The following is a 20916-nucleotide window of genomic DNA, read 5'->3' as shown; positions in this document are numbered from 1 at the left end:
TTTCTCCCTTCACACCCTGACCCTGAATCCGCCCCATTGACACTGACAGTGAAGAGCCAGCAGCAGACAACGGTGAAAACGTCGGCAGCACAAAAAGCATTGCATAGAATGGAGGGGAGGGAGGGGTGAGGGGGAATGTGAAGGGAACAAACACAAAAATAACAACAACAACCAAAAATACAAACAAAGACATTTGAAAGGGTGCCTATTGAGTGACGCAGGGCTTTCTGTCGGTAGCGCGGCTGGCTTTATGCGCTGTGTTCAGATGAGGGGCTTGCTAAGCACATACTGGAACCTACTGTATTGGAGGGGCCGGGTTTTAAAAGGGCCATGCGCTGAATAACATTCAGCCTTTCTTCCCTCCGCGTCGGTCTGCCCACCAGATGGCAATAACGCTTCATCCGTAGTACACAGGTAGGGAGGGTGTGTGTGTGTGTGTGTGTGTGTGTGTGTGTGTGTGTGTGTGTGTGTGTGTGTGTGTGTGTGTGTGTGTGTGTGTGTGTGTGTGTGTGTGTGTGTGTGTGTGTGTGTGTGTGTGTGTGTGTGTGTGTGTGTGTGTGTGTGTGTGAAAGGATGCAAGTGTGACTGTGAGAGTGAGATAGAGAATGGGGGTCCACCACCCAAGGAGGTTCCGGAAGGAGGTAGGTAGGTAGGTACCCACCAGGCAAAAGCCTCATTCAGTGCCCTATGGGTGCTGTGGTCGGAGAGCCGGTGACGCCGGGGCACTGAGTGTTTAGGACAGGGCTTGGGAGGATTACGGTCCTTTGGGACGTCGGGGTTAAGCTCCGCCACAGAGGGGGTCGAGGGAGACCGAGGGATACGGTCGGGGCTTTGCACGAGCGTTTCCTCTGCATGTATAAAGTCAATCATCCCTGGCATGATTGAACTTAATCGTGTCTTGGGATACATCTACCTTATTCACCTTGCGGCCATCTTGGTTCTAAGTGCTAGCTACACGGGAGGGCCAACCGCTCTAGCGTTAAGAACCAAGATGGCCGCCAGGCGAATGCGGGGGGGGGGGGGGGGCCAATCGGGTCGCTCCGTCGACTCGGGACTCACCTCAAAGTTCTGCTCGATCAGGTTCCCGCCCTTGCTCAGGCTCTCCATGATGGCCTTGTTCCTCAGGATGTCCTCCTCGCTCAGGTGCTCCCGCCGCTTCCGGGACTCCAGCACCAGGCCGTTGACAAAGTAGAAGGCTGCCAGGAAGTTCCCCACGGGCTCCTGCCCGGAGAGAGAGAGAGGGACGAGGGGAGGAGAGGAGGCCACGCCCCGAGTGAGCCCAAATCGCCAGATTTTCATATTTATTTATTATTAAGATTAATTTTTAGTATTTTCTGTGCTTTATTATAGAGAGAGGTAGAGAGGAAGGTATGGGAGATAGAGGGGAGGACATGCAGCAATGGACCACGGTCACTGCGGTAAGGAATAGGCCTTAAATGGTACACACTCTACCCGGCGCGCCACCGAGACGCCCCCCCCCCCCGGGATTTCCTTTTTTAACAGTCAAAGGGAGACGGGCCAGATGGCGATGGAAGAGGGCAGTGGCGGCGCGTCGCATCTACAGGGCCGCTCGCCAAACCACTGGTTTGTGTCGGCTGTGTGATGAGAGTCCGGCTGCTCTTACAGTGGTTCACTGGGTTTATGCTTTTTTTCTTTTATCTTAAGCCCACAGGCTGTAGGCTTGTCGGGTTGTATGGATTTTGATGAGAAAAAATTGTGCATACATTTTTTCCTCCCTCGGGAAAGTAATAAGCAAGAAAGAGGAAATTAAATTTGATGGGGGGCTTGCTGGCATTTTGCATGGGAGGAGGGGGGGGGGGGGGGGGGGGGTCACAGAACAGAAAGTGATCCGTGAACCGTTCAGGAGCCAAATGTACTTAGGCCAAAACAAAGCCTGGGATAATCACTGGCTGTGACAGAGACAAATAAACAAAAACCTATTCATTTTCCCATTGGGAGAGTTTGTTTATGGGGCATTTGATTATTGGCTTTGGTTTGTTGAGAGTATAAACTCATCTATTAAACGTTTTAATCATACACAGGAGAATGTGTTGGAATTCGCCCCCCCCCCGGGGAACAAGGTGTGGGTGAGATTTGGGACACCATGGAGGAATAACCCACCGTCTTGTCCTCCCTGAAGAGCCAGCCGCTCTGAGCCCTGGAGAAGGTGATTGACTTGGTGGAGAGCGTGGCCGAGTACACGTCGCTGCTCATGAGGATGTCTACCTCTTCTTCCGTCTCCATCTCAGACTCCTGGAGGGAGAGGGACACACACGGCTCAATCCACAGCCTTGGGGGGGGGGCCCACAAACACATAGACCCCAAAAATACACTGGGACCACGGAAGAACACGGGACTGCGAAAAAATGTATGGGAATGTAATGGTGCATTAAAGGCTCCAACCCGTTTCCTGACGCCCTAGGGAAGGTCGAGGAGAAAGGGTTCCAACTGATAGGGCACGGCTACGTCCCCCCCCCCTTTATGACATACTGAAAAGCTCATTGATAGTTTATTACCATCTGGTTAAACTATACTGTAGTTTTATTGGGGAGCATGAGCTGTGCTCAGCATCCTGAGACCTGTCCGCCATCGTATAAGAAGTCCTCGCTGTTGCCAATGCATTGGACTTCTCTTTGCGGAGTTCTGAAAGAGACGCAGGTAGAACTCCCGTCTGAGGCCTCTTTACGAAGACACAGTCTGGTGTCAACCGTTCCCTCTGACAGCGTGGCAGGTCAACCGGACGGCTTGGGCTAACTACTGCTTATCTGTGGCACAGCCAGCTGGTGGCGTGTGTACACACACTGACCGGCAGGTCCCTGGCCCATGTGTACAGTTCCCAGGCCAGCTTGTAATCTTCTCTCCAACCCCATCCCTTTGTGCTCACATCCTCTGGCCGTACCTGGTGGTAGAGCGTGCTTCGTAAACCTGGAAGTGTCGCAATGGGGATGGTATCAAGGGATACCGAGAGTTTGTAGAGACTAGGCCAGGACAGTCTAGACTCGTATGCCCTTGCACAAATCAATGACCAAGTTAATGGTCACTGACATTTCGTCCCGGTAGGAGGGTTTCACCTGATGCACATTCCAGGCCACTTTGTTAATGCTTAATCCCCGTTATAATAAGAATAACAACAAAAACTTGTTGCTCGGTTAAAATACAACCTATGGTCAAAAATGACCAAGGGGGAGGGATTAAAGGTGACATATTATAACCACAGGTGTGAGTGTTGTTAGCCGTTACAAGCCGTTTTGAAAATCCGCCTCTTCTGACAACACAAGTGGGCGATTCCACCTAGATGTGTGCTGGATAGATCAGTCTAACGGCCTACCCAGTGGACTGTAGCAAACGTTGACCACCGATCCAGCACACATCTAGGTGGACACGCCCACTTGTCGATTTTCAAAACGGCTTGTTGACGGCTACTCACACTCACGCCTGGTGGTATAATATGGGACCTTCAACTGGATTCTGAGGGGGCCTTCAGATCAGGTGACTGGAATCCTCCTGCGGTTGGGGCATACCTCGTGGTGTATCCGCTGGTAGACCTTCTGCTCGTTGTCCAGCACCACAAAGGACTCGGAGGGAACGGCGTCGCCGTTGAAGATGAAGCTCAGGTCCCCGCGCTGGCACTTCATGTCCGAGAAGTCGATCAGAGTGGTGTCCAGTCTGCACACGCGCACACACACACGTTAGAATATAGGTGTGAGTGTTGTTAGCAGTTACAAGCCGTTTTGAAAATGCGCCTCTTCTGACATCACAAGTGGGCGATTCCACCTAGATGTGTGGTGGATAGATCAGTCTACCGGCCTACCCAGTGGACTGTAGCAAACGTTGCCCACCGATCCAGCACACATCTAGGTGGACACGGCAGACAAAGGATGGAACAAGTACTATTAAGAGAAGCAGTTCAATCTTAACAAAAGTAGAGGAGAAAGAAATAAGCAACGAGTTCATCTACAACCCTTCAGAGAATGATTGCAGTCGCTAGGCAACGGGGAAGCAAAAACGACCAGTGTACGTCTTCTCACAGAAGCGAGAGTGTCGTACGAGATTCCGCATTCCGGTTTGAAACCTTCAAAGCAGAGCGTTGCGTCAAACAAGATCTGGGATCTCAGTGAACGGATGCGGAGGCACACCGCGTGTGTCTGTGCATGTGTGCAAGTGCGATGTCATTTGAAAGTTGATATTTTTTTTCCCCCCAGTGGTTTACTTGTTTATCAGTCAAGTGGTTGTGATTGAAACGCACTCTGGCAGTTCTGGGTTCCGTTGCCGTGCAACTTGTGTTCCAGTTAAACCAAATCGAGATCCGGATAAACCGGTTTGCTTCGCTTTTGAAACCGTCAGCTTCATGGCGGTGATCCATGGTGAATGTATACGTTTGTATACGTGTACACGTTCAACTCACTCACACAACCAATTCAGCCCTTGGATTTGACAGGCCTGTGACAGGTTGTGAAGACTATAAGCCGCCCCCCCCGTCTCCCATTGTCCCCGCTGAGTGTGTAGCCTGATATATGGGATAGCGCTATAGATTACGGTGATATGTAGATGACGGTATCCTAAGGCAGATGCCGTCAGGTGGTGATAGCTTTTGTCGAGACACTCTCTCCCAAGTCAATATAACCATGGGAATAGGGCTGGGCCGTTGCGTTATCACAAGGACATTTGCACAATGTAAATTAATAACAAGTCCTGCTTATGAATTCAAAACACCGCTCTCAACAGACTGAGTGTCATTACATGCAATATGGCTTCAGACGGACGCTTCAAACTTCATAAATTGATATGCCTTTAATAAAAGGCATATCTTCATAAACAAGGCAATTAAATTTGAATAGCAATTAGAATTGCTCATTTGCATTGCTTAGTAACATAACCACAAGAGCACTTTTGTATCAATGGATGAAGATGGATAAGCTGGACATCTAATAGTAAAAAACAAATATAATCACTTTGGGTTCCTGACTGTACCTTACGTGAGCATCGTCCATTATTCAGGACATATTACAGAAGGAGAGGTCATTAAACTTACTAAATCACACAATCGATGGATTAATCAATAATGACAACGTTTGGTCACAGCCCCAGTAGAGGCCAAGCTAACGTCAAACCGGGCCAAGTTAACGTCAACAAAGCTTGGCTCATTCCCAAGTCCCCCTCTGTGACAAGGGGAAAGGGGAGGACTATTGAGCACAACGGTATCTTTACCCAGCCTGCAGACAGTAGACAATGCACCAGGCTAGTATGCAGTCTGAGACCAAAGTCGTTACAGAACCCTGTGACGACATGTTCTGTGGTCGTAGACCAATCAACTATGTATGTACACAACAAGAAGTTAATCTCATGACTAAATAAATAACCTTGTTTCAAACACACAAGGGTGTGCCCGGCTAGGGTTGCCGCGGTGTGGACATTTTCACACCGAGTAATACGCTTGTGTCAACACAAAACAACAACAAAAATTACAAGCATAGAAGATAAGATTATAAATAGAAAATTATAATGCATGTTATTATTATGATTGATAAGATACAAGATTGAATCTCGGTATGTGGGTTTTATTTGTTGGTTTATATCTTCAATTTGGCCTCACACCTCTTGAATTATCTTCTAATTCATATAATGAACCTCATTAGCTTGTCTGGTGTGGATTCTAACCACGGACGATTCTGAATTCATTGACCATCAAACCAAGCCTAAATGAGTTATGTATTAATACTGCGTTGATATACACATTTCCACCCAGTTTCCATGTGACTGATGAACACAGGCAGACAGACACACATAGACACACACACAGCCATATGGACTGACGGACAGAGGGACTGACGGAGACAGAGACGGATAGACTTGCCTGATGTTGATGCCCTGTTTGTAGATCTTGCATGCGTCTGAAGGAAGAATCCTTGATAGCAAAGGCACTGCAACGTGGGATGAAGACGCATGAAAATACAGCAGAGAAACAGCCTATGTTGTTGGGTCACACTCACAATCCTAGTACTGGAGAATTTAATATCTACAACAAACCACACGGAAGAACAATATGTATAAGGGTATGGTGAAAATAATAAACTATAATTCCCAAAGGAAAACTCAATCTGAGCCGTTAATTTCCCTGGGAACTTAACCAACGCTACGTACGTCATTGTATACTTCGATTTTTGTGTCTATTCACTGCTTTGGGACGATGCAGAAAACCACCCAAACATGGTTATCATGTCGGTTCAGACGTGAACAATACACAAGTTAAGACAATAGTAGTCGTGATAATCCACTAGAGCAATACAAGGCGAATCCCCTAAAAACAATATACCGCCCACCACCGATTAACAGAAACCAAGCCTGGCTCAGTGCTAGGCCTCACTGTGTTTTTACAACAATGGATCCATCCGCCCATATACAGTCAACACTTCCCATTCATGCTTCTCTATGCATTCTCAGGGCCCTCTGCCGCACGCACGCATGCATTGGCAAATACTCGTCTATGCAAAGTCATGGTTCATAGTCTACAAATCGGACTAAAGGAAGAAATACATTAAATGTTTCTGAAAAAAAATTGCGTCAAACGTCATACATGCTCCAGTCAAAAGTCAGGACATCTGATGACGTCACACACCTTCCCCCCCATGGCCTCATAACTAGTCTGCGGTAAACATACTCGAATCGTTTCGTACATGCCATCTTTACAAGCACACTTACAAACACAGCTTTGTGCAATATTTACACTGTCCCGATCCCTGGTACCGGTGTGCATCCAGTACACAAATTTCACAAGGGGTGTAAATAATTCACCAGCGATGTGTTGACACAGCCCTCCAGTCCAGGCTTACTTAATGATGACCCGAGACCCCTGCCCAGCGAAAGCAACGCTGCTGAGTCAGAGGAGGCTAATTATGGTTATTGTTTTGTGCATTCAAATGTCTTGCCTGTGTTATATCGTTACCTTTCATTTCTGTCTGTACTGGTTATCCGTTTGTTTTCTCTGTTGATTACGGAGCAATTTAGATCATAGGGTTTATCTTAATAACCCGGTCCAGGGCATTATGGTTATGGCCCAACCTCGACTATGGTTACACGTCCATTTTGAAGAAGCCCTTCGCGGTCTGTATTTTTTTTTAATAATGTTTAGTGCTTTAACAACTTGGGAAAGCAATATGTGTGATTTACTGCTAATTAGTAGCCACCAGGGGGCGTGTGTTTCAGCATATCAAACCCAGAATTACACCACTTTAATTCCACTGCACCTCACCGTTTCTCCCCACTGTTACCGCCATGTGTTATCATTGAAACACACCCACACGTCAAAATAGAGGCGATAAAATCAAAAAATACATGATATGAAACAAAAATAGGCCTATTCCAATGTATGTTCAGGTATTGTTAACCAAACGCTTGACTAGTATTTTCCAGACAATGGTCAACAGACAGCATGACAGGGAGATGCCAACTCACCCCAGCTCTGGAAGTCCCAGTGAAGCTCCAAGTAAAAGTCTCCCAGCTGAGAAAGAACAAGGATAGGATCATTGGATGAAGAACACAAATCCGACCCAGAAAACAAAGTAGAAAGATTCAACTTCAACCCTAAAACTGACTCCCTGGGATAGAACCCAGCTGGCCTTTTCTGTGAGGCCCTCTAGGTCTGTTATTGTGGCTAGCACAGGGTTTTGGGCCCAGACAGCCTAACGTTGGCTTTAAACAATGTTATCTGGAAAGACAAAAAACGACCGTGACTTAATGGTTTCCATCCTAGCCTGAAGACATAGACATAAAATACAGGAAATGTCATATTATTTTTTAGAACCGTTTCTGTGGATAGCTTTTTCAGGGATTTTTCCCCCTCAAATTACCATTTGGTTTTCAAACAACTGTGTTTCTGGTTATTTGTACACTGCACAAGCAGGTTCCAAAATAAAACCTGTTGGACTGCCCGCCCTTTTATTTCCCTATGGTTAGAGGCCTGGGAAGAGGACAGCAAATGTTTCACTGTAGCTTCCTTATGGATGACAATGAACACAGAGTAGTAGTAATAATAATAATAATAATAATAAATGAAATTTATATAGCGCTTAATATGGTACTCTAAGACGCTTTATATATTGCCCTATCAAAACTATGTAAGACAGACTAGGAATAAAAGCAAAACAGAGGTTAAACATGGAGAATAAGGTGGGAGTTAGGTGGGGAAGGCTAGTGTGAAAGGTATGTTTTGAGGGCAGATTTGAAAGAAGAGAGGTTTGGAGAGACTTTGATGTGGGAGGGGAGTGAATTCCAAAGGGTGGGGGCAGCCACTGAGAAGGCCCGATCACCCCAAGTCCGTCGCTCAGTCCGTGGAACTTGTAGCAGGTTGGCAGAATTGGACCTGAGGAATCGGGAGGGGGCGTGGTGATGGAGGAGGTTGGCAAGGTAGGGGGGGGGCTAGGCTGTTGAGGCCCTTGTAGGTGATGAGTAAGATTTAAGCGTAGTAGCAGGAGCAGCAGAAGTAGTAGTACTACAGGACAGGTTGGGGTCATGACTAGGGCGTTTGAGTCCCAGGTGGAAGGGTGTTGGCTCATTTATCCACACATGGACAGAGAAGTGGATGTGCTTTCTCGAATGGATCTCACCATGTAGCACTGGCTCACTGAGGTGATTTATAATACGTTTTGGACATGGATATGGGGAAGGTAAGTTTGTGGTGATGCCAATAAGTAGTCAGAGGCTGTGTTTGTGTGTATGAAATGTGTATGTGCGCGTCAGATGGCCGAGAAGGAGAAATGTGGTCGTCAAAACAGATTGATCCTTGAACTTGAGCCGACGGATCAGATGGGTCTTTATTGTTTTAGCGACATCCTTCTTGATGTCAAGACTGCAGCATAGCTAGGGCATAGCCATCACCATGCTGTACTAGACGCATGCAGAGTAAGTGGTTGTGACAAAGGGCCAGGATAGGTATACAGGGCAAGGATAGGCTGGCTAGAGTGTTCTGACCTCATTGCCCTGACCCCTACCTGCTCATCACTACAAGTCGCTTACGAAGCACTTGGTCTATCTATGACAGCTAAACTAGAAACAACACATTCCCAGTGCAGCTCAAGATGTACTTTTATCCCGAAAGAAAAGTGAAGGACAGGAACAGACAAAGCGGGTGAAATATAAATAAATGATGCATATGCCGAGTCCCTACTCAACAAATCGCACAGCTGAGAGTGGTTTCCTTCTCATTGTAATTCTCGCCTTTAATGTTGAGTTTACATTCGGAGGCAATGTCCCCATGGCGAGGTAGTACACAGACGTCGAAACATTAGCGAGCAAGCGAAAGAGAGGGAGAGCGAAGCAGAGAAGTGTGTGTGTGTGGGTGAGTGTGTTTGTAGTGCACCTCTTTCAGGGCCGTCAGCAGCTTGGGCCTCTTGTCCTCCACCGTCTCCCTGGACTGCTGCTTCAGTTTCCGCAGCAGCGCCGTGACTGATGGAGGGATGGAAGGAGGGAGGGAGTGAGTGAGTGTGCAGCTTTGCCCGTCACCCAGCATTGATTTGAGCTGCTCCAGAAAGATCCAAAGGGACACGCGTTTACATCGAGGTCCCATTTAGAGGGGGACAGAAAGCCTGCAGCTGGATAGGATGTGGTGTACAACAACGAGACCCTTTACGGACCAGAAGACGCTCCCAGTGGCCATGGCTACTATGAACAAACACGTATGGAAGAAGGGGGCCTCACTGTTTAAATAAAGTAAATAAAAGGGAAGGCATGCAGAGACAAAATAAAGAGACCGAGACTGTTTGCCTACACACACACACACACACACACACACACACACACACACACACTAGAAATGTGGCATACACAATAACAGAGAGTTAATGTGTATGCCACATTTCTTACTTAGTAAAAGCAAAACAATATATTGGATAGCAAAGCAATCATTACAAGCCAACGGAAACTCATAAAACAGAGTAAGAAAAACACAAGGATATGTCTGAAAGGTGTTACAAATGATTCACTTCTAAGCAAGCAATTGGCCAGACTTCTGAGAGTGTGCACATGGAAAGCTTTGTACAAACACACACACACACGTTATTCATCTACATGCACTCAGGGACCTCAGGTGTAGACCTCATGATGTAAGTGAACTAGGCCAAACGGAAACACGTCCTATTTACTAAGATGAGGAAGTGCGCGCACAGCACTTCAAGCTATGAGCACCGATTGTTCGCACCTAAAAGTCACTTAACCGATCTTACGGTAATCAAAATAAGAATAAATCAATGATCTGTAGATTGATTAAACAATGTGTATAATTTGCTCTGGCGTGCGCCTGGGCCCAGTACAGCCAGATTTCCAGCCGACCTGACCAGTCAGCCAATCACAACTGTTCATCTGATATATAGGGCGGGTTAAATGCAATGACTGACTAGAGGCGCGTCTTATGGGAGCGCCGTTGAGGCATCATCCTAAAGAACCAACATAGCTTCCACTCTTTGCTCTGATTGGTTTAGGTCCATCCAATTGCGTCCGGGGGCATTTTGGTCCGCGCCCTATGAAATCATAAATGAACGGAGAGGTTTGAGACCAACATGCATTTGCAAAATGTTTCCGGCGACGTCAGCCTAGGTGCCTGCAGTCTCTCCTCCACACTCCAAATCACACACCGCATTCAACATAATAGCAGATGTGCAAATTCACTCCTAAACGGATTACGGAACTCGTTGTTCTGGCAGTAATAAGGTGGCTGCTTCTAGTAATACTCCCTTCCCCCGTTTGTACACTAATGGACGGAGATAAGACGGGCAGGAAATCATTTACCGGTCAGGTGCTGGGAGTCACCAGACAACTGCTAACGGTCAGTTCCCATCTAACCCAAAGGAAGAAAAAACGTATGAATCTGTAGAATCTGTAACTCTCTGTAGGTATGGACCCTAGAGTTTACATTTTAAAAGGCTTTCATGCTTTAAAAGCTATAGCCGAGGATAAGTTAATAGATATCCAACGGAATGATCCAAGGGTCATATCAATAAAAAGATAACCCCACACTGATCTCTCATTGGGTTACCAGATGTGATTTATTTATCAGGAATGGGAAAGAAAATCTCAACAAAAAAAAATCTCAATGACGCTTATTTCAGCTTTTTTTATGCAAGGACGAACTTGATCAGAGTGTTCCAAAAATACAACTTTTGCTCCACAGCCAGAGGGTAGATAATCTAGATATCTTGTAAAACTGTGCCTAACATCTGGATGAAGGTCACATGGTTGCTTTGAGGTCATGATATGATGAGAAAAGAATGACTTATTCAGGCATACTTTGTCAATCACTGTCAAATCAGGCCAATGTTACACCGGCTGTGTTGCACAAACCAAATCTAGAAATCTGCTACATGATGGATTTGTGAACAAAAAAGGTTGAAAGTTGCTCAATTTAAAATATAATCCATTAGTGTCAATTCATAATTTGTCAAATGTAGAGCACACATTAGTGACACCCTGAGGAACATCAGTGATATACTATATACAATACTTATAACACAAAAACAAGGCCCTTAAGGCCTTGAAAGACGGCTCATTGGGTCCAACAATCCTCTCTTCAAGCAAATTAAAAAATTAGGCAAATAGTTCTGTTCCTGAATAGAGCGCATGAAATCTTAAATAGGCAAGCTGCAGTTTGTGCATATTTGCAATATGGTCATCTGCAAAAGACCAAGTTCACGCTTTCAGAACAGTGGACACAACCCAGGCAGGAACATGTGCTTATCCAGACTTCAACAGTTTTTACAATGACAGTAATAACACACCCACAAGAAACAGATGCTGGTACTTAAAAAACCGCTAGCATGGTGCTATAGCCGCAACAGTTATTTGCGAGGAAAGAAAGCACATTTCCTTCTGATCCTAACCTATAAGTTAATGTAAAAATGCGAAGTCCACACCCACACACTAAACCTATAAAGCACTCCACCCTTATAAATATCGCTGAATGGGGGAAAACAGTCACAATTTAGCCCCCTCTCTTCATGACAGTCAGGGAAGTCTTTAAAAGGGCATGTCAAGTCCATTCGTTTATTGACTGAATGCAACGTCAGCAGTTCTTCCGTGAAATGCTGGGAGTGGCTGCAACAGAAATAACACGGGTGTCACATATTATGCTAACCAGTCACTGAGGAGTCAAATGACACCTGGCGACACTGTGCCAAACAAACCATTACGAAACGGTACATCCCATGGATAGACTTTGTCAACGTGGGAAATTGAGAATGAACATTTGATCAAATGGGACCTTTCGAAACGTTACCCATCAGAACATTTTACTTCCGAGTGAAGTGAAGAGACGTTTCAAGGGAATGGCCATCGTTATTGTCAACAGGACCATGATAGCACCAGCTTGGTTTCAGTGGGTCAGTGTCAGTACAGCTATGCGGTTAATTTAACAGTCAGGCAGGAATCCAAATAAGTCTTCAGTCTTGGGAGGGCTGGGAAATAGGCAAAAGAGGGGCATCATTGAAAGAACATTGAATGAATTGCTTTTCAACAGCAAACAAAAGCCCCAATGCGCGGAGGAATGCCAGCCCACAGACTTCCACCAACGTGGAGAAGCGAGGGGAGGCTTGCTTCACACGGAAGCATTGGAATGAAGATGAATCATTAGCATCATTAGCCTTGAGGTAATCTCGGGTACAGCAGTCCCACTGTGTTACAGCAGAACTTCTGAGAGACTTCAGAGTGAAGCTGCAAGGGGCAGAGTTGTGCTTTGTTTTCCCGTGTCGTTGCAGAGATATTCGACCAAAGAAAACTACTTTGCACGAATGGATGAAGCTTCCAGAAGGGGATTGGGATAATTGTATTCATACAGTGGCCCGTCCGCACAGTGTTGATATGAATCCTTTAGACACACTTTATACCGTTTAAAAGAGCTCATGTCATGCCACCAGGTGTGGGTGTGATTAGCTGGTACAAGCCGTTTGAAAATCATTCCTTCTCTGTGCCAAAGTGACAACACAAGTGGCCGTGTCCACAGATATATGAAGGATAAATGTTCAACGTTTGCTACAGTCCACTTGGTAGGGTGTTAGACTGATCTATCCAGCATACATCTAGGTGGACATGCCCACTTGTGATGCCACTATGGCACAGGGAAGGAACTATTTTCAAACGGTTTGTACCAGCTATTCAAACCCTAACCTGATGACATGGCATGACATGAGCCCTTTAAGCACTGACAAATTCCCAATTCAAGGAACATGAGTGTTTGACACAAATATGGAGAGCGACAGAGTGAAACCCCGCTTCAACCAGATTTCAACTGGTCTTCCATCAGACTTTGGATATTAATCTGAAGACTGATTTGTGAGACTATATTAACGTTGACATTTAGGGCATTTTGCAGACAGTCTTATCAGAAGTGACTAACAATAAGTTCATTTGTCAGAAGAAAGAGAAACAACAATATAACGCTGTCGGTACCGGAAGGATGTTGATAGAACGAATGCCAAGCATTTACAATCGCTAGGTTAACCAACTCTCCCAGAGTAGCCTTCGAAGCAAAACAAGATACCGTCAAAAAGATTAAAATATACTAGCCATAAAAAGTTCACCCACGCACTTTATAAAAGTAATCAGTGGCACCATTAGAACAAGCATGTATGAAGCTAGACTGTGGGTGGGACTTAATGGCCTTGTGGCGTCTGGGTGGATGTGGTGCTGTTGATGGACCAGTGTCACAGATGCTTACTCATTTGTCGATCACCGTAGCTAATGGCCTCGGCGAGGGGACTCCATCCCTGAGCGTTCTTCACCTTCACTGGTGCATTGTGGGCCAGCAGCAAATGGGCACACTCTAAAAGAAGAGGAAGACAAAGAAAAGCAGAGGACCTGACGTGAGAATGGTTCACCATTGTAGCACTGCAGTGTTAAGATAGAAGTTAGTGAGAAAAAGAGAAATTGACAGGTCACTCACTCACTTATCGCACACAATTGTAATTTGTGTGTCCACACACACAATTGTAATTTGTGTGTCCACAATCTACTGTTGTGGACACACAACAGTAGATTGTGCCTGTGTGACTAGACACACCGGCAGCAGATTCACATTCAGATCTTGGACATTCAGACCCTGGATAAAAATATAAAAAAACAATAAGGAAACCAATTCTTTATCTCAGCAGTCTGCAATGTTCCCACTTCGGTGGAAGCTGTAATGATGATGCATTAAACTTTTCTCTTTCCATAAAACAAAGCGAGTTTGGGTTTACTCTTGGACCCATTTCATAAGTGGCGAAAGGCCAACTTAGATTTCACAGTCTATCTCAAGGTAAGTTAAACCCAAACAAAGCCATTTTTAAAACAATGATATTGATTTTCAACATCATTGGTATAAAGTTGAAATTATTATTATTTATTTTTTTAGAAACACAATGTTGCCATGAACACATTAACAACCACACAGTATCAACTTCCTTAACAAAGTAACGTGCATGTGCCACACAAGTCCATAATAGCTTTTTATGCTTGGACTCATCTGTTTTCAGGCACCTTGTAGGTTAAGTGTCATAATTGCCCAAGTACCGCAAGACTTTCCGGGACATGATCAATAAAGACTCACAAGGCACCTTCCCTGCGTTCCGAGCACAATCTCTCTCAATCTAAAGGGTGGAGTGACACTAATCAGAGCCAGGTATTTATGCTCAGCAGTCAACATTGTAGTGACTCATTCATGACAAAAGGTGGTTTCAAAGGAAAACTCACAAGTTGATGCAGGCTTGTTGATCTTTACATGGACTACAAATGTGAGTGAGTCAATCAGAGGTTTGGTTCAAGAGAAGTTTGTTATAGCGAGTCACGCCTATGAATTGTCGAAACAAAGTTCAAAATAAGAAAAGCTGTTTGCTCAGGGAGAAATGCTGTGAATCAACGTTTAAGACTAAACGTTAGCTCAGGCTGATTGCTACAGGCTGTATCAGTCAGACACAAGTGATGCAAATACCAAGAAGAATATAAACATAGAAATCACCATCGCTCAATAGGACGATCGGTTCTTGTTAAGTTAAGTCAATGACAACTCAATGACAACATTCCGTCATACACAAAGCCCCGTCTACAATTGGCCCCCTTTTGCGTGTGCGTGCCGTGCGTGCGTGTGTGTGCGTCCACTATTAGCCCAAATGTGGACCGATGTTGGTCCTAGAGAGCTGCTGAATGTTATCAGCAGGCCCTGTAGACCAAACATCTCATACACAGCCTCCCTCCGCCAGTGATGAAGGGCGGACCTTTATTAAACATAGGCCCGCTCGTGTGAAACAAAAAAAGGTGGCCCCCGCGCCCACACTCCACGAATAAAGCCAAAGCGATCATATCACGGCCGGCATTAGTCTGCAGCCCTGGCGCGGGGCCAGGATTAGTGTCGGCTGGTGGCAGAGGTTTCCGTTGGAAAACAAGACTTTGCCTGAGTGCACAAGAGCATCCGTGGCTGATGCAAGGCTTTGCTCTGGGAGAAAAAACAACAACATTTAAATAACCACTGACCCAGTTAAAAGCCAAATGGACGGTGATTGTGACGTAATAATGACATCATTTAGCAGATACATGATATTGCGTCACTAGTAGAGAGCATGGATCTTCATGGACATAAGCCCGCTACTGACCACTAAATCCAAGCATGGTCACCAGCAAAGGAATGAATGCACTTTTCCTGCTCTGTTGCGTTTTGTGTGCAGGGGCAGGCTTATATGGACGAGCAAGAACATTCCTCTTATTTTCCTGACTACTGCATTTCCAGTGTGCCGACGTTGCCGATATATATCCCCTTGCTGTGTGGAACTCCTCTTCCCATGGCGACTGGATTTGAAGATGGAAAGAGAGAGTGAGCGGTCCATGGGAGCTGCGGGTTGTTGTTACTTTAAGTCGCCCCTTAAGAACATCATGAGCCTCAATGGGAACAGTTAAAAACACAACACCAGTGAGCTGGACTATTCCCGTATTCCCATATCATCATGGCTCCTGTTTACCGCCAACTAAACAACAAACTGTGTGAAAGGGTGACATTAAGGCTACCTTGTTGTGGTATATTGCAATGTCAATATCCATTAATTATATAGGCTATACTAGTCTTGATATTGTGACGCCGCTTCTTTGAAATGTGCAAGGGCTATCGAGTCAATATCATCCCAGGTACATGTGTACTATTATTATTACTCGTATTTATTAATTTCTCATTGAGCAGATGCTTTAATCTGAATTCAGATGCAGGTTATTTTGGAGCAGGTTCGGTCATCTTACTGGTGGATCAAACCCGAAACCTTTTAGGCTGTTTACGTGCTATGCTATTCAGCCCCCGTACTAGTCTAATCTATTTGGGATAAATGAAAAAGTCCACTGGACAGACCACATATTACAGTGTCCCGCCACTCAAGCTGCTCTTTTTAGTGCTGACCTGATTAAAACAAATTTTGGGAGAGCTGCCTCTTGGCTGGGCAGATGTGCGTGCACGCACGCACGCACGCACGCACGCACGCACACGCACACACGCACACACACACACACACACACACACACACACACACACACACACACACACACACAAACTAAAAATAAATTAAAAGATTCAGACTACTAGAGATTTAACTAGAATAGTCGCATGAAAAGCACAAATAGCAAAACAGAACCAGATCTCATGGAAAAACGTTCAAGGCACTTTTGCAGAGTGGAAACTAGAAATGGAATCAGGCCTTCTGTGAGACACTAACCCTGCCCTTTGGCGCCCTTATCGCTGACGGCGGCGCCAAAATGTGTCCAAAAATACAGAGTGCTGCTTCTTCACTGGCAAATTTTCTTGGCAAATTTGCTGTCCAAGACACTTCACTCGTTTGCCAGTGGAAAGCGTGTCCCTAATTCAGAGCTTCTGCAAAGAAACAGCGACCACGCCAGTGACACTGGCCCCCTGCTCATCGATGGAGACACGTCCAATCCATCACAATTTGCCTCTGCACATTCGGTACTAGACACAAAGGCAAACCGGAGAAAACAGACAAGGACACGTTGCACTCAAAGACACACACACACGCGCACGCACGCACACACGTCATCCTCCGGGGCTGCCACGCCCCGATGCATGACCTCACCCAGTAGCTCTCGGCATGTGCGGCTGCATGCATCCCCAGTGGACGGGTACCCGATAGCACCGAGGGCTAGGCCACACTCATTAGCGCAATCAATCCCACGGTGTTCAGCCTGTGCTGGCCGCCTTCACCGGGCTAACAGCTGTGCTAGCAGGCGGGGACAGAGCCCATTGTAAAATAATCTGATTTAGCGCATGAGAGGACATGCGGGGCTAAAACCGACAAAAGAAAAGGGAGCATAAGCAGAATAAGAAGAAGAAATGGTAACCCCTCTGACTCAGGGGAACCTCTGAATTTTAAAAGGTTAAGGGGAGACATTCATTTTTCAATAGCACGTTTCAATGAAGGCCTGCCAGTGAAATTAAATATAGGCAATGACTCACAGAGGGCCGCTGCATTAATATTTTACGTGTGCTTTCATTCAAGCCCGTGAAACATCCTTTTAAAACAGAATTGCAGGCTGATGGGTTGTGCCAAGTTCTTTGGGGAAGTGGAATGACCATTGCATATTGCTCCACAAGACTGTATATTACTCTGTGGTCAGATATGCAAGTTAAGCTGAATGCATTAAATATTTATTGCACTATATTATGCTCATACTGAATGCATCTCTAACAACGATTCTTTTTTTTACTGGGCAGATGATCGTAACTGAAGGCTTACTAGTGAGGAAAGATTATTACTTATAGCCATCAGGGCCAAGAGCAATGGTCATGTTATCTCCACCAATCTACAGTTCTGACATGGACCAGTTGATAGAAAGAAAAACCCATGAAACATACAGAGCGAGAGTGTACCGATGTTCCGATTCTAATCTGGTAGAGAGTTCTCCAACACCCAACTCAAAGGATGCTATGTGTGAGCGTAGTGTCCTTTGGGGTTTCAGTTCAGGTTTCAGTGTTTACTCAACAGTCTGCTAATGCTAGGGTAGACCAATGTACAAGAGGAAGCACAGGGACTAATAAGGAACACCTGATGTGTATTGAAGAGACATTGGTAGTCTAACGCAGAAAAGCCATACTGGCAAAATGAAAGACAAACTGAAAATAAGAACATTATTACAATTACAATTAGGGCATTTACATCGGTTAATATACACATTGACACACCGATGGCAGTGTCAACCATGCAAGGCGACAGCCAGCTCGTCAGGAGCAGTTAGGGCTAAGTGTCTTGCTCAGGGACACATCAAAACTCAGCTAGGAGGACCTGGGGATCGAACTAGCAACCTTTCCCTACAAGACAACTGCTCTACCTCCTGAGCTAAGCCGACCCAATTAATGCAGATACGCAAAGAATATGTTGAAATTACCAGGCAGAATTACCAATGCAGAAACGCAAAGAATACGTTGAAATTACCAGGCAGGCACACATAAGATGACAGACGCACAGAAAATAAGATGCATAATAGAACAAACGTAGAGATAAGCAACTGATGTTGCTCAAAATGACGCACCTTTGTTTCCCATCATGACAGCAAGATGCAACGGTGTGTTTCCTGACGAGAGAGAGAGAGAGTTCGGTCAAAAACATGTGCATTTGACAATTTCGAACCATAATAGCATTAGTCAGTACACCCGTTAAGCTTGGATAAATTTAAAACACGATTGTTGAATTTTAAAATAAGAATGTTATTTTTTTTATGTGCCAGACACAGCATTTCTGTACGCGTGTTTTATAAGTATTCTAGACAAAGCATTTCTGTGTGTTTCTGTGTGTATGCATGTCCGGACTGAAATTCAGAGCCTAAAATTTTATTGACTTGATTGGCTACACCCCCAAGTTGGCAAACTGCAGTGCAGGCATGCAGTGTGGGTGGCGGTAAGGGAGGTACTCGCATACAACTTGATTTGGAAACGGTGAATGGAGCAGGTTTAATACACTATAGAAACAAGGTGAAAGTACTATTACATTATATTCAAGGGGGGTGTGTGTGTGTGTGTGTGTGTGTGTGTGTGTGTGTGTGTGTGTGTGTGTGTGTGTGTGTGTGTGTGTGTACTCTGGATGTGGAGAAATCCACACATCAAGTCCCAACAGACTCTACTATGCTAAGGAAGCTATGCAATGGAAGAGAAGGAGCAAGGGTCTGTTGAAATAGCATGCTGTACCTCTGTAGGTATTGACCCCTTCAAAACGCATCTGCCTATCTGTCTGTTTACTTCTCATTACAGGAACTTGCCACACAATGGACCCCTTTAGGTCAGAGAGAGCAAGGTGTGTGTTGGTGGTGACACTTCTTGGTTATTAATAGGTTGCTATGATGGGTTTGTTGTATTTTTGCAAGGTATGGGTAGATTGTGCAATGTTCCCTTCACCATCCATGAGAAAGGCACACCAACCTGCTCCTTCCAATGTCCAGGCTTTGTATTCCAATGCATGTCACTTTTCATAATCGTGTTAATGGCCAGTAAATTACTAATTGGTACAAATACCTGAACTTCAGGTGTATAAGACTTGACCATGAGACTGAGATTCAATGTGATGCAAGAGATGTTAACCCAGTCACTAGGCCTATACACTAGTATTGTTTATGTAGAAAAATCAACTTCACAGCAATGACAAAACAGCGGTCTGGGGGATGTAGAGTTTATAGCCGGAAAATACGATGCAAGGTGTTGGCCATGGCAGGGAGTTTCCTCGCCTACCTCCATCTGCTCAGTATTGGCCTACAGGGCGTATGACGGTCTCTTTAAGTAGCTTTAATAAGAATAAATGTTACAATACTATAACCATTAGCATTTGAGAGCAACGTCAACCTCAGCATAATGAGATCAACAGTTGAACTTACCATGGACATCTTTCTGTGCTATATTTTGCGTACGAATTAGGGAAGACAGGCGTCGGACATCTCCCTTAAAAACACATTCGTGCACTGGAAAGTCCTCAACACCGGCTCGTATGATGGGGTTCTTGTTGTTGTCGTCCACAACATCCCCCGTGGTTGGTAGTGTGTTGGCATTTAGCTGCGATTGCTGATTGTGGTGTTGCTGTGTTGATGGCGATTTGACCAACTTGTGATTGCTGAAGATTTTACTTGCTCTGCTTTTGCTGCTGGTTCTAGTCGAGGTAAACGTCCCAGTGGCTGCCTCCTCGTCCGGTTCGAGTAAGTCCCCCTCCTTGCTCGGTTTGTGGTCCTTGCGAAGGGAGCGGATCTTCTCTCCGGTCATTTTCTAAACAATTGACAGACAGGCAGAGGGTGTCGTGGTCGGATATGACCCTCCGGTGTTTCAGTTCAAGTGGTGACCGGTTTAACTGGTGACCCTCAGCCGAATGCTTCGCTTGTTGTCGTGGCTACGCCAGATGTTCGAAATCGGGACCAGACACGTAGCTGTCCTTGCGAATGCCTCTTTGATTTGTTATTCAATAAAATGTCAAAAACATTACAATCTCATTCGTTTTTGGAGTGTAATTGGAAGAAACTTGTCACGTAGAACCGTTCTAAGCCGAAATAAATGGAAAATGAATGTTTAAAATATGATACATTACGGGATTCGAATTCATACCATTGGGGGGAAAAAATATAACAATCCGCAATTCCATTCCATTGTGCCGTTGACCCACTGGGGAAATAACCGCCGTAGTATAATAGAATTCTCAAATACTTCTTGAAAACACGAAAGGCAGCCAGATCAACTTGTGACCCTACTTTCCATGTAGTTATGACCATGCATTGGTCGCGTATCCCAAAAATAAGACGCCTTTACATCCAGTTAATCCAAACCTAATGTTGTGTTGCCCTCCACTGCTTGAAACTAGCTAAAAACACTGTTATGCACTCATTCGATCACTTTGGTCGCCTGATGTGGTGTTGTCGCGTCCTCCTTCTTTATATAGG

At 45.3% G+C, this 20916-nt stretch overlaps 1 protein-coding gene across 1 annotated transcript in view; it reads right to left on the bottom strand.

The window, feature by feature from the left end:
- Positions 1-20916, bottom strand: part of LOC130393781 (ankyrin repeat domain-containing protein 13C-like) — a 27842-nt gene extending 6926 nt beyond the window's left edge. Inside the window, exons 1-9 of the mRNA XM_056604503.1 lie at positions 19870-20916; positions 18538-18579; positions 13700-13804; positions 9356-9441; positions 7453-7498; positions 5855-5921; positions 3522-3666; positions 2122-2253; positions 1060-1221 (exon numbers count right to left, since the gene is read on the bottom strand). Of these exons, the coding sequence (XP_056460478.1) occupies positions 1060-1221; positions 2122-2253; positions 3522-3666; positions 5855-5921; positions 7453-7498; positions 9356-9441; positions 13700-13804; positions 18538-18579; positions 19870-20248 (1164 nt within the window). The 5' untranslated portion in view covers positions 20249-20916. The remainder of the gene's footprint in view (positions 1-1059; positions 1222-2121; positions 2254-3521; positions 3667-5854; positions 5922-7452; positions 7499-9355; positions 9442-13699; positions 13805-18537; positions 18580-19869) is intronic.

Source organism: Gadus chalcogrammus, chromosome 12 (assembly GCF_026213295.1).
Source record: "Gadus chalcogrammus isolate NIFS_2021 chromosome 12, NIFS_Gcha_1.0, whole genome shotgun sequence".
NCBI classification, from domain to species: Eukaryota; Metazoa; Chordata; class Actinopteri; order Gadiformes; family Gadidae; genus Gadus; species Gadus chalcogrammus.
Note: the sequence above shows the minus strand (reverse complement) of the source record. Positions and strands in the feature narration are given on the sequence as shown.